Source organism: Charadrius vociferus, unplaced genomic scaffold (assembly GCF_000708025.1).
Source record: "Charadrius vociferus isolate BGI_N301 unplaced genomic scaffold, ASM70802v2 scaffold134, whole genome shotgun sequence".
NCBI classification, from domain to species: Eukaryota; Metazoa; Chordata; class Aves; order Charadriiformes; family Charadriidae; genus Charadrius; species Charadrius vociferus.
In genome coordinates, this window is record NW_009648333.1 from 4,680,911 (window position 1) to 4,694,071 (window position 13,161).

Below are 13,161 nucleotides of genomic sequence, written 5' to 3' on the forward strand. Positions count from 1 at the left end.
TCGCATTGGCCAGAGCTAGAGATCAACTCTTGACAGCATAGGAGTACCTGGGTAGTGTTTACACCTTTAAATAGATGTTTCCTTATCTCCATCCTACGGGATCACAGAATCATAGAATGGTTTAGGTGGGAAGGGACTTGAAGATCATGTAGTTCCACCCCCCCTGCCATGGGCAGGGACACCTCCCACCAGACCAGGTTGCTCAAAGCCCCATCCAACCTGGCCTTGAACACCTCCAGGGATGGGGCCTCAACAGTCTCTCTGGGCAACCTGTTCCAGTGCCTCACCACCCTTAAAGTGAAAAATTTCTTCCTAATGTTTAATCTAAACCTGCCCTCTTCCAGTTCAAAGCCATTCCCCCTCGTCCTATCACTACACGCCCTTGTAAAAAGTCCTTCTCCAGTGTTCCTGTAGGTCCCCTTTAGGTACTGGGAGGCTGCAATAAGGTCCTTCCCTGAGCCTTCTCTTCTCCAGGCTGAATGCCACCAATGGATGGAGGCTATAAACATGGCAGTGCACCATCCGTCAGCTATGTGTGAATGCTGTCAAAAGTGGGAAAAGGATGCCGGGAGGCAGGTGTGTGCAAACCTGAGCTATGTCTAATGCTGTTACCGCTTGCTCCAAATATTTCAGTACGTAAGCAGAGGTGCCCGCTCTGCCTGAGCAGAGTGAGTTCGTTTGGGTCTGTTCAGGGCTGTGCAGTAAATAAAGGCAAGCTAGGAAGTGTCACAGAGAGAAAATGAAATAAGTACGTTGCATCATGCGAAGATGCTTGCTTAGTGTGTTTGAGTAGATTACTTCTCTGCGGTAACGAGAGCCCCAGTCTGTGTGTTTTCATCCAGTTTAACTGCCACAACCCATTAAACTGCAGCTGGTCCGAGGAAAACTGTCTTCTGCCTTGGAAGAGAGTGGTTCACAGTCTTCTGCCTCTATCTGTAAGTACTCCAAAAGCTGAGGAGGTAACTGATGTGTGAACTTGCCTCGGATTCAAGGCTTGAGGATAAACAGTGTCTAGACACGGGGTCCTACCATAAGAAATACTTACAACTGAGCACGGGTTACTGGTGCAAGAGGAATTTAAAAGTACACATTTTCAGGTAGTTAAATGTACGATTCCTGGCTGCTTTTTGCAAAGCGTGAGTAGCCTTGTGCTCTGGGAATCCAAACCAGCCTGACTTCAGGAGGACTTCAGCAGTAGCAGGTATGAAAACCATGCCCCCCTCCCCCTGCCCCGTTACAGTAGATGACTGGCAGTGGAGTACAGTAATGTTTGAGAATTACTCCCGTCAGAGCCCTACAGCCCGGATGGAGTTAACTTGGGGGAGTTTCTGTCCTAGTTTCGTGTTTTACATCCTGTTCTACCTCTGGTTTGCGGAATGACTTTGGCCACCTCCTGTCTTTCTCATCTCACTTTGCAGATGAAGAAAAGCACTCGTGTGAAGCACTAATGTTTGTAAATGTTATGACAAGATGATCCATAAAGTATTTTTAAGTGCTAGCTGGGGGAAGGAAATGTGAGGAGAGCAAAGAAAGGAGAGCAGGAAAACAAGCAAGAGTAGAAGCAACACCACGGGGCTGGGGGAAGGCTTTTCCACCAGCTGCTCCACATTATTTCCTTTGTGCGTACTTCACAACAATGCTTCCCTCCAACGATAAAAGGAGACCTGTCTTCCTCAACAACAAACAATTAAATTAGCTACCCTGAAATAAGTCCTGGGTCAGGAATGCTTGAGGTCCTCCATCACTGCTTCCTCCCCACGCCCGGCCCGCAGCCCCTGCGCTCGCACGCCATCCAACTTTTGACAGATGTCAGATGCGCACATGTGCGTCTATTTTATAACCGCCACATATTGGACTGTACTACAGAAAGAACAGAGGAGTTGTTTATGTACTATCAAGCCATATAAAAGTGACCGAGGCCAATTTTGAGATCTCACAAGAAAAGGGCTGAAATTTAAGCACGATCCACGAATGTCGAATTATGCAAGATGGCTTTTCCAAGGCTTTGGAGCGAGGGGTCAGATAACCTGTCTGATTTCTACTGCTACTGACTTGATCCAGAAAAACAGTGTAATTCCCTAATTCTCAATATTTGTGCCTCTTGTCCGTGCCCATCGCTGTAATGTGTATGCAGTCGCTGAGAAAGAGGCAAGTTCTGTGCTAGAACAGAGAATTAGGCCTTTACAGTACACCAGCCTCGAAAGTGTACATCATGTAGCTCTTATTAACGTTTGCCTGTTTTCTACTTTGTAACTCATGGACAGAGGTCTGTAGACATCCTCTAGTGTATAGCTCAACTCAACGTGTTTTATGGGACCATCTTTCACAGGATTTTCATCAAAACTCCGTGTTTTTTTAAGATGGAAGGAAAGACTCTCCTTTCTTGGTTTCCTGACCCCAAGTGTCCTGCTCTAAGCCGCGACATCAGGCTGCCTCTGAGCTCTCCGCCTTGCTTGCTGTGAACAGATACTCACACCATACTGCCATGGCTCCTCTACGGTCACATCTTTCCCTTCTCAATGGAATTTAAAGATTCCACCATCCAGATGCCTCTTTTTTTTAATTGTTCCTGTTCCTGGCCTAGAAGTCTCACCACCTTTTCTATTCAGTTTTCCTTATATAGGTCTTTCCCATCCTGTCCATCTTCCCAAATACCTTTCCTGATCCTGTATAGTTGTGATTTTGACATTTCTACTTTTCCATCAGCTGTATCAAATGTTCTTAGACTTCTTTGGCGCAGTCCTTCTGGCAGGGCTTTACTAATGTCATCGTAGTTTTAATTAAGGTAGGTGAATCTTCACCATCTTGCCCTATAGTTGCACATCAGGCATCTTTACCAAGACGGACCCATCAGATGTGTGTCTGGGCAGAGAATAATTTCCTGTAACAGCCTAGAAAGCATATGAGACTGCTGGCAATACCTTGAGGTCTGGTGGGATGTGATCCTTGCCAAGAGCAAATTGAAAGCCAGATAGAGAAAGGTTAAATGCTCAGACTGGAGGGAAATGAGTTAATGTGATACACGGCCTGGTGAGACAACTTGTTGAAGGACTTCCAGATGTCTGGTGTGGGCCCTGGAGGATCAGTACAAGCGTAAGAGGATAAGCACACTCACGTTGGGGAAGTCTGAAGGGTCTGATAATACCTAACGAGCAACCCAAACCTGATCCTAGCACCCCTACTCGACCAACCAGCTACGAACAAGGATGTGGCGCACCTTTGTTACTGTCAGGTCTAACCAGTGTTGAGTGTTGATCCCTGTCTTAGTCCGGTGTTCAGAGCAGCGTACCAGCTCAGCATAGCAATCCCCCTGCTTTCCTTTGGCAGCGAAGGGCCACCCTGTGCACTGTGCACGGGGTTGCAGCTGGGGATGGAGTTACAATGAACTCCTGTCTTCAGCCTTGCTGACGCTGGGGCTGGTTTTCCTTCAGACCAAAGGGGTGGGAATGGCTTCATAGGCACAGCCTTCGGAGGTGGGGGAATAGAGTGAGCTTAGACATGGCTTTTAAAATCAGAACGAACACCTTTTCTTCCCAAACTTCAAAGCAGAACTGACTGACGTGAACCCTGGGTGCAAGTCTGCAGTACTGCAGAGCTCTGTCCTTCATCTCCATCACCTTGCTGAGGACATCAGGACTTCAGGCAGCTGTGGGTAGAAGATGACGACCAGGCAACTCAGGGTTTCTATATGGCACAGCAAAGGTGGGGCGAGGCCAGGCGTAGGCAGGGTGCAACTTTTCCAGCCCATCTAGCAATGGGTGGTGATGGAAGGCAAGACTCAGCATTGCAGGGTCTGTAAGGCCTCAAGCCAGCTTGCTCTGTCTCTGCTGGGAGCATTACCTGTGCTCCAGTGCCTTCACGTTGGTGCGTCAAGCTCAGGGGTGCAGAAGAAGTGAGCAAGAATGAGGGACCTCCCTGGGCCTGCCTGTCTGCAGTGAGACTGCGGGAGAGAAGTTTACCATGGCCTGGGGTAGCAAGTTGTGGGTCAGCTGTTTATGGCTTTATTTTTTTACTGCTTTTCTTTAAAAAAAAAAAGATAAAGCAGTCATCAGCTGGCCCATAACTTGCTACCTGAAGCCATGGTAAACTTCTCTCACCCAGTGAGAGAAGTCCTAGTGGGGACTGGAGCACCTTTCTTGTGAGGAAAGGCTGAGGGACTTGGGTCTTTTTAGTCTGGAGAAAAGAAGCCTGAGGGGGGATCTTATCAATGCTTAAAGGGAGGGTGCCAGGGGGATGGGAACAGTCTTTTTTCAGTGATGCCCAGTGATAGGACAAGAGGTAACGGGCACAATCTTGAACACAGGAAGTTTCAGCTAAACATGAGAAGGAACTTTACTCTGAGCATGGCAGAGCACTGGCACAGGCTGCCCAGAGAGGTTGTGGAGTCTCCCACTCTGAAGACATTCAAACCCCTCCTGGACGCCGTCCTGTGCAACTGTTGTAGGTGACCCTGCTCTGGCAGGGGGGTTGGACTAGATGATCTCCAGAGGTCCCTTCCAACCCTGACCATTCTGTGATTCTTTCACAGGCATAAGGATGTAGTTCTCTCCACTAGAGGAAGAACCTTTCATCTGTGGGTGACACACCACCTGCCTCCTGCTTTTGCAGTGCTTCAGCACAGGTTACCCAGCCATTAGCCCCAGACCAAGCCCTGAAACACACCTGGCCCTCACAGCAGACCTCGTTGCAAGGTGAATGAGCTCAAAACAGCTCAAGCCAGAAGGAGGGAAAACATCTAACCTGCTATGCAAGACTGGGAAATGAAGAGGAGTCCTGAAACTGTGCCTGGAGCAAAAGCCCACCTGTTCTGCAGACCGTCTTTTCATGCCCTCCCATAAGAGAGAAGGAGACACTCTGAACTGCTGCCAGGGTTAGGAGTACGGGCAACAGTAACTTGCAAGCTAAAGTCTTCATTCCTTAAAGTTGAATACCAATTTCAACTGTGCTTTGCATATTCACACATTCACAATGTGTCCTCCTTTAATACTTTACCAAAAAGTCACTGAAGCTGCAGGTACGCACCCTGCACACCGGGTGTGTTTGAGAGAACTGAACAACATGCGATGTGGCTTTTATTATCCTTACCAAAACGACAACACAGCTGCTTCCTGTGTATGACAAATGTGCTTCTTCTACTCGGGGGTGGGGTTAAAAGAGGTGATTTGGAGACACCAGCCAACTGCACGCACTTTGCAACATCTGGGCAAAGTCAAACAATTCGGCTGGATTTGGCTAAGGAGAGGGGCTGCGCGGCTCTAGAGCTGCAGGAGGGGTAGCTCTGCCTTCTGCAGGATGGCCGAGCCGAGACCCCCATCCAATAAGCTCCTGTATCCCTGCAAGCTTTGCCTTTCGCTCCCTGAGTGCCAGATATGTTTTCAAGACTGGAACAATTCGGGATCTTTTCCTCCCTTGCAAGGGGAGCGACGTGTCTATTTTTCCATGTACACGTACCCGTTTACAAAAGGGAGGTATTTAGAGTCAAATCTGCGACAGAGCCTGGATTTAATTAAGATGTCAGCATGATGAATCAAGCCAAAAGAAAGAATTGCCAGAAAATACAAATCTTTCCTCCCACTCCCCTTCAGCAAGAGGATGCAATCTGTGGACTTACCGTGGCAGCCCCAGCCACATAACCCAGGAAGGTGACCACTCGCTGCTCTCAGAGGTGGCCTGCGTGGCCTCGGGGGATGGCAGGTGGCCCCGCTCCTCCTGGGCTTCACATGCTCTCATCTCCAGGGCTTTGAGCACCACCGACGAGTTGGTGTTTTTCAGCAGGGCGACGGCCTCGCTCCGGCTAACCCCCGTCAGGTCGATCCCGTTCACGTTCAGGAGGATGTCACCTGAGACCAATAAAACGGATGATAAAAAAACTCTGCGAGTTGTTTCCAGGACCCCCTCCCCACCCCCACTAAGAGCGAGCCAAAGCCAGGGCCAAGAGCTTGCTGCCTGATGAAGCTGTTTGTTAATCCTATCGTTTAACGTGGATGTGAAGCATATGCTAGTAAACATGCCTCAGGCATGAGGGAAGAGGCTAGATCCCCATACGCAGGAGTTGGACGGAGGCTTTAGTCCTGGGTTCTTGTCACGTCACGTGCTGCATCTGGAGCCAAACGGCACAACTGGGGTCCTGCGGTATCAAGAAGATTTGGTATGGGCACCTGATGCTAGTCCAGGTCTCCGAGGCCCACTTCCAGCTAACAGCTTCTGTACTCGGCCTCCGCTTGAAACCTGAAAGCTCAAAGGTGGTTTTCTCTCGGTGGTCCCTCAGCTGAGGGCTGCTGCTCCAGCTGGCTCTTCGTAAAGTTTGCTTTGTGCAGAATAACATGTTATTATCTTAATATTAATGCCTGTTTGAACGGCCCCAGGCCAAAACATCTTTCTGTATGCCTTATTTATAATGTAGGCACAGCAGCTTCAGAGAAAAAAATGCAAAGGTGACCTCAATTACTACAGGGAGAACAATAAAGGCATCATTAATGTCATGCAAACGGCCAAGCGCTCCGGCTGCCTCCACGCCAGGGCTTCCCTGGGTGCCCTCTGCGCTCCTCCTGCGTGCTCCTCCGGGCAGGGGCTGTGTTCAGTGGCAGTCCAGGCAGTGCGACGTGAATGTTAACCTCTTCTTGTGGTCTGCCCCGATGAGACAGACAACAGCTTAAGGGCTGCTCTAAAGCGTGGCGGCTTATGGCGCCGTTATAACATCACGTATTCATTTGTTTCTAATTTTATCAAATTAACTAGGCTGAATTTTCCATGCTGCCTCACGATGAATATTTTTTGGAAAACGTATCCCGCTGCAAAGCAGTCATTTCCCAGCAGGGGGAAAGGGGAAACCTGCTGGTTTGCTCCCGTTGTCGTGTTCTTACATAGGTTTTGATGAGCAGCCGTAGCTCCCGCACCGGGGAGGTTCCCACGCCTGCCGGTGCTGGTTGCTGCCACCCGGGCGCCTGGGGCTCGGCTGGGCTGCAGCCATTCTGCCCCGATTTTGGGTGCCTTCACTTTCCTCGCGCTCGGGATTTCCCTCCAGCTTCTGGGCAGCGACTGGGCTGAAGCTGAGCATAAGGGGATGCTGGGGGAGGGGACGGGGAGTTGTATGGTTGCCGGATGCAGAGTGCCGCAGTACTCGGCTCCTGGAGATGTAACATCCTGAAAACCAAGAGTTCCACCATTCCTCAACTGCCTACCTATTCCCGCAAAGCCCACTGATAAAATATGCTCCTCATCTTACTCTAAAGGTTTATTCATGCAGAGGGGGAGAAGCTATTAATTTTATCACTCTGTTACATGAAGAGACAAACGGAATGATGAAGCAAATGTTTCCAGACATGATATTGAGCCACAAGGCACTGTAATTGCTTCATATATGATGGGAATTCTGCTCCTTTATATTTCTTTCAAAGCCATGAATGATATGGCAAACAAGCACAAAAATTTGCATTAAAAACCTATGCAGCTTGCACAATGAAGGTTTCAGTAGTTAGTAGATGTTGGTGCAAGCTCATTTTCCTGTGGAAAAACTATTTATTCTTTTTCCTACCAGAATACGCCTACATCCCACTTCACAAAGATGGTTACTGCTGCATATTATACCTCTTCTGGGATGTGACTTGAGACCCTTTAATCTGATGCGTCCCAAAATCTATGGGATGGCTGAAGACGTCAGGGTGTGATGCTCTTTCACTATCCCTTTGTTTTTCAAAGGAAGCCTTTGAATTAAAGCCGGCTTTCAAAATCCCCTTTTTACCTGTTTTTATCCTGCTGTCTCTGCTGATAACTCCTCCAGGTTCGACACTTATCACATAGATAGGCAAATCCCATTCCCGGTTAGATGCTCCGCCTGCTACGGTCATTCCCAGCGATTCTGTGTGATCTTTCCGGACAGCCACCACCTTCTCGTGACAGGTGACGGCGTGAAGGGCGCTCTGTGATGGAGAAAACAGCAACAACAAACCCAGTGGGCACGGGGACCTCCCTGAGAGCTTAGGCTTTTTCTACTGAAATGAATATTCGTCGAGGGAATACAAAAGCACTTCCCAGCCTCCTGCCAGGCCTGGCCAGATGGCAGGCAGGACTCTCTCCAGGGTTTAGGCATCAGCGGAGTCAGAGCTGCCGCCAAGATAATCCGTGCTTTAATAGTTAAAGTCAGGCGCTGCTGCCGCCAAAGTCAGAAGTGGTTTAGCGTTGAGACTAATGGAAGCAGATCTTTGAAACGTGAATAAGGAATCTGATATTTTTTTTTTTTAAATGTTCTTGATATTAATATCACTAGCGGTCCTCATATCTTTGACTATCAGGTCACGGTTCTTATCTTGCTGCTTGCAGTCTGAATGTCGTATCTATACTTAATGAGAAATGGTCCACCTGGGTTAAAAGAATAAAATTCTCAGGAACAGATTGCAAGATAAACACTTTGTTTTCTCTTCCAGATTTCTGTGTTTCTGCATAAATTATTGTTGGGAATACACTTGAAGAATATGTGTTTCTGTTCAGGAAAAGAGAAGGACATTTATAGAGTGAAAAGCTAGCAGCTTCCAGGCTGCTCTTCCTAGTGCTTGTGCTTAAAAGGTCACTTTGGGACAGCCACCTCTTCCGTCTGAGGATGGTCATCCCCTTATTCCTCCCCCTGAACAGAAAAATATACAAACACACAGCTGGTCAGGCAATAGCTGGTGTATGAGTGAGAGTGAAACAAACTCACAGGCAGCCTCGGGATGGAGAGGCAACACAAGCTCCAACAAAACCTGCGGACCGAATGTCACGTTTACATCGCATCCAGCTCTTACAGAAGAGTTCAAGAGACAAGGATGCTTCTCCAGAAAATCTGGATTTAAATGTTAATTGCTTTGATTTCCTTAAGTATTTCATAAGCTGTGCTCCTGGCATCAACTCCTGAAGATCCCAGCTCCTCTTGCAGGAACAGCACCATCCATTCCAGTCTCATAAGTAGATATAATAGCATGCTGCTAAATACACTTCAAATATACATTAAAAAAAAAAAATCCCAACCTTCTCATTCACAAGTGTGACCTCACATTTCTAACGTGCAAAAATAATCTGTAAATCTATAAAATTTAAAGCCACATTAGTCTCTTCTTAGAAATCTGAGATCCCACAAAGATATTCCGCCTCAATTCCTGTGCCAGCGGCACAGAAAGTGGAGCAGGCGAGTCCACGGCTGCTCCCACAGTAACAACGATGGATGGAAGGAGCCAGTGGCAAGAAGTTTTTTTATGGGAGTAGGGCAGGCTGTATCTTTGTTTTGTGGTTTTTCTAAAGGAATGTTTAGTGGAACTGACTGCGCATCAGGATTTCTGTGATGCAATGTCAACAACAAAACCCAGAACCTTTTAGCAACTTAGCAAAGGATCTCGAGATGCTCGAGCAAAAGAACAGTGGCTGCTTTTCACTCTATAAATGTCCTTCTCTTTTCCTGAACAGAAACGCACATTCTTCAAGCAGCTGCCGCAGAGCGCCAGGAACACAAAGGAAAGAACTCAGTGGAAAAGGTCTTCTCTTAGTCACCAGGACAAAAAACAAACTAATATAGTTGTTTGGACATATCACATTTGATCCACGCAGAACACAGGCACTGTGTCAGGGCAATTGGGTTTATAGCTTGCAAATAAACCTAAAAATTTGTGAATGTTTTGCAACATTCCCTTTTAAAAAAAATACGTATGAATGTTCTCGTCCAGATAATTTTAACCTTTCACCTTTGTCTTTAAGGTGCAAATGTTTTAAACATAGTAGTTCTATCTTTGTGCAAACTAAACTTAATGTTTCATCCATGTTTGTGCAAAAACATTGTCCTTTTGCCCTTGGAAAGGAATAGCTTTCCACCAGGAAAAGGCCACTTCCTGAGCATGTGGGATAGGGACACCGCTAATTTTCACAAAAATGCAGCCTGAAATTTTGTAGCAAAACATGAAATTGAAATTACACTTGCAGCTCTGAATGTTCATAGCAATTCTGTTACTTATTTGGTGTCCATCATGTCTCAGACACAGAAAACATGTGTGGACAAACTGGCTAATGCTTTGTTTTTGAGGAATCAGGGCAGAGAGAAGCAGATTTCAAATCAGTGCTCGGGAACAAATTGTCCTGTTATGTTTCAGTGAAGAATCATAGAAATACTGGTACTTGTACGCTCAGCCGTGTAGGACCAGTTTTCCTTTGAAGCTGCTCTTCCACGTCATTTTTTACATGGTTGCAGATAGAAAGGAATTGGGGCGACTCGGCTGAGACGAAGGCAGTGATGAAAGGAAAGTGAAGCCTTTCTTAGTAAACACACGTAGAGCTTTCTTGGAGGTATGACTGATAATGAGTAAACCAGTTAAAAGGCAGTGTTTATCAGTGACTGCATTTCAATGCATTCTCTTCTAAACAATTGTCCTTCTCTGTCATTTTGCAGTGACCTCGGAGGTCAGGAGAAGTTTTCTTTTTACATAACAGTTCATCTCCTCCTCTTTTTATTTTTTCTTTTCTTTTCTGTATATTTACTGGAAAATAAATATTTACAGCAGATTATCACAACATCAAAGCCAGGACACGTGTCTTGCAGGCTAAAGACGTAGCGGTGTCTGTTTGGAAAATGTACTTCACCTTGAAGGCTAACCTGCTTGCACGGTCAGAAAACGTTCCTCGCTCAAGAATCAGGGCAACAGATCTGTTTTAAGTACTAGACAATTTGTTAGAAAGGAGCAAGAAAAGAGTTCCAATTAAAAGCAAGTGTTATTTAATTAATGGCAAAGCTCCCGCTGACTTCAAAGAAATCGAATCTGGCCAGTGTATGCGTTACAGCCCGGCTTAACAACCTCGGCTGCACAAGAAAGGGTTTCTGACATCTTCTCTTTTCTGAATCCAGGGAGCAGCCAGAAGAGTTCGGGCCGTGCCTCCCCGAGCTCTGTACCCAGGAAAACAGCTCTGTGGGTGAGAGCCTGGGCAGGACCAGTGTCCCGGCTGGAGAGAGGACACGGTCACTACAGACCATCCTCCTCTTTCTCCAGCGCCTTGTGGGCTGCGTGGCTGGTTGCCATTGGCAGTGGCCTGAAAAAGAGCCACCTCCTCCTGCTTTCCAGATGGAGACGGGCTGTCACGGGGGCCACGGCTTGGCCAGAAGCGGTTCCTGAGCTGTCATATGAGCAAGACGGCTGCTGGACGCTGGAGTTTATTCTTGGTGCTGAGCACAGCCAAGGCTTGAGAGCAGATTTCAGCCCACGTTTACATACAAGCTCCACAGCCAGAGCCGCTTCCCTCAAAGAGAGCATTCCTGACCTGCTAATATCACCTCCTACAGTAAGCTCAGGGAACAAAACCACCTTGAAATTAATGAGAATTCAAGTCAGTTAGCGATCTGTCTATCAACCACGCATAATAATGCCATCCCACTGATGGCAGCGGGTAGCAGACTCATCAAACCACGCACACGTAGGAAACTCCCTGGACAGTGAAGTCCGGCCAACAAGTTTTGCCTTGGTTTGCAGCAGGAGTGTGCGCTGCGGTGGGACACTGCGCAGGCCCCAGGCTTGCGAGCATCACTCCCGCACTAATGCCTATTTAAAAACAAACAACACTTTAAGTCTGCCAAAGCCTAGAGTTTGAAGATCTTGAATTGCAAATGGTGTTCTGTTAAACCTTCAGTGAAAAGGCATGAGAAATTCAAACTGACACGCTCATACCCTGTAAAAGGGCAAATAACACTCCAGTAATGATTGTATCAGACCAAAAGCCCACAGTGCCTGACGCTCATCATGTCCACAGGCTGTACTGATCTCCTGATCTATTGCCAGAGCATTTTCTCTAATATAAGCCCTCCACTGCACATGCACAAAGCTAAAGGGAGCTAGGAACAGCTCAGAATTTTCTTTTTTTTGGCTGTGATCTTTCTTGGAAAGTGCCCAAATGGTGGCACTGGACAGAAGCCCGCAGCAGCACACCCACTCGTGCACTTATATAGCACCCATCTCTTGTGGCAAACTGGAAATCCCCCTAAAAGACATCACCGGTCCAACAAAAGATGATTCATTAGTTTTTAAAAGACTGTTGCAAGGTCAACACTGGCCCTTCAATCTCACAGATCGCTAAATGATGTTGGATTTACCAAGAATTCCCGTCTAACACCTCTTGGTACAGTAAGTGAAAATAAGGATCTAGGGCAGTTTATGGAAGACAAGTCATGTTCCCGAATAATCCCATGTGGTATCAATTAATCAGATCAACGTGGTAGAGCTAGCAGGTGCTGGAGCTTCACTGGAAATCATACAGTAGCAACACAAGCTAATTGCTGTCCTACACATATGTCCCTAAGGAAATCATTACTTCATTAGGAAGTAATGCCTTGCAGATGCGTGATTAGTTGGGCACTATTTGCTACTGGGTAGTAGCTACCAAGCGTTGACTCTGCTCTCTGGTTTAACTCCTGACCATCCGGTCTCACCTAGCAAGGGCTGTGGGTGTGAATTCATGGAAAAGGAAAACTAAAAATAGATAAATAGACACTAGTATATTTTTTTTACACATAAAAACACTGAATAATGTAGTTTAAAAAAGAAAAACTGCAAAAACATGGGTATCTTTACGCGTCTCTAAAATGCAGAGCTAGGCTTGTCTCCCGGCTGACAGCTGTGCACCCAATCTGACAGCTGGGTCAGTCCAAAGGTCCCTTTAAGGACACATCTGGCTGCCCGTCAGGCAGGATGGAATTAACCCAGCCTTGCCTGCCTGCCTCCCTGCTGCACCCCTGGCACGGGTGGCCGGGGGACCAGCTCACCAGGGTTTGCATAAGGGGTGACACTCAGAGCGATTAATGTAAATTAGCCAGGCACGTGACTTTAAATTTAGTGAAATAAACAAATCCAGTGCCTGCAAGGACATACCTTGTTCTGTCGATAGTGCAAAGAGTCATGTGGAGTAAACTCAGAAAAGGCATTTCCAAAGCTCTTGCTGCATTGGTTTCTGCTTTAAAACCTCGTATATTTGACCATGAGAGCATCTCTGCCGATCGCAAGTCTAAAAGCACTAAACACACGATGTAACCGGGTGCAGAGGAGGGGCTGGAGGGATGGTTTGGTAACCAGAGCCGTATCTGGGCGAGATGGTGGCTCTGTGCCATGTGGCCCGGGGTCGGGTCTGGCCGTGCTGTGTGTCGCCGGCCCTCGTAGCCCC

General features: G+C 47.2%; 1 protein-coding gene across 2 annotated transcripts in view; it reads right to left on the reverse strand.

Annotated features, from left to right (window-relative positions):
- LNX1 (ligand of numb-protein X 1, E3 ubiquitin protein ligase) overlaps positions 1-13,161 on the reverse strand; it is a 70,976-nt gene that overhangs the window by 3,799 nt on the left and 54,016 nt on the right. For both annotated transcript variants that reach the window (XM_009884979.1, XM_009884980.1), the window contains exons 7-8: positions 7,742-7,919; positions 5,612-5,840 (exon numbers count right to left, since the gene is read on the reverse strand). In XM_009884979.1, coding sequence (XP_009883281.1) covers positions 5,612-5,840; positions 7,742-7,919 — 407 coding nt within the window. The remainder of the gene's footprint in view (positions 1-5,611; positions 5,841-7,741; positions 7,920-13,161) is intronic.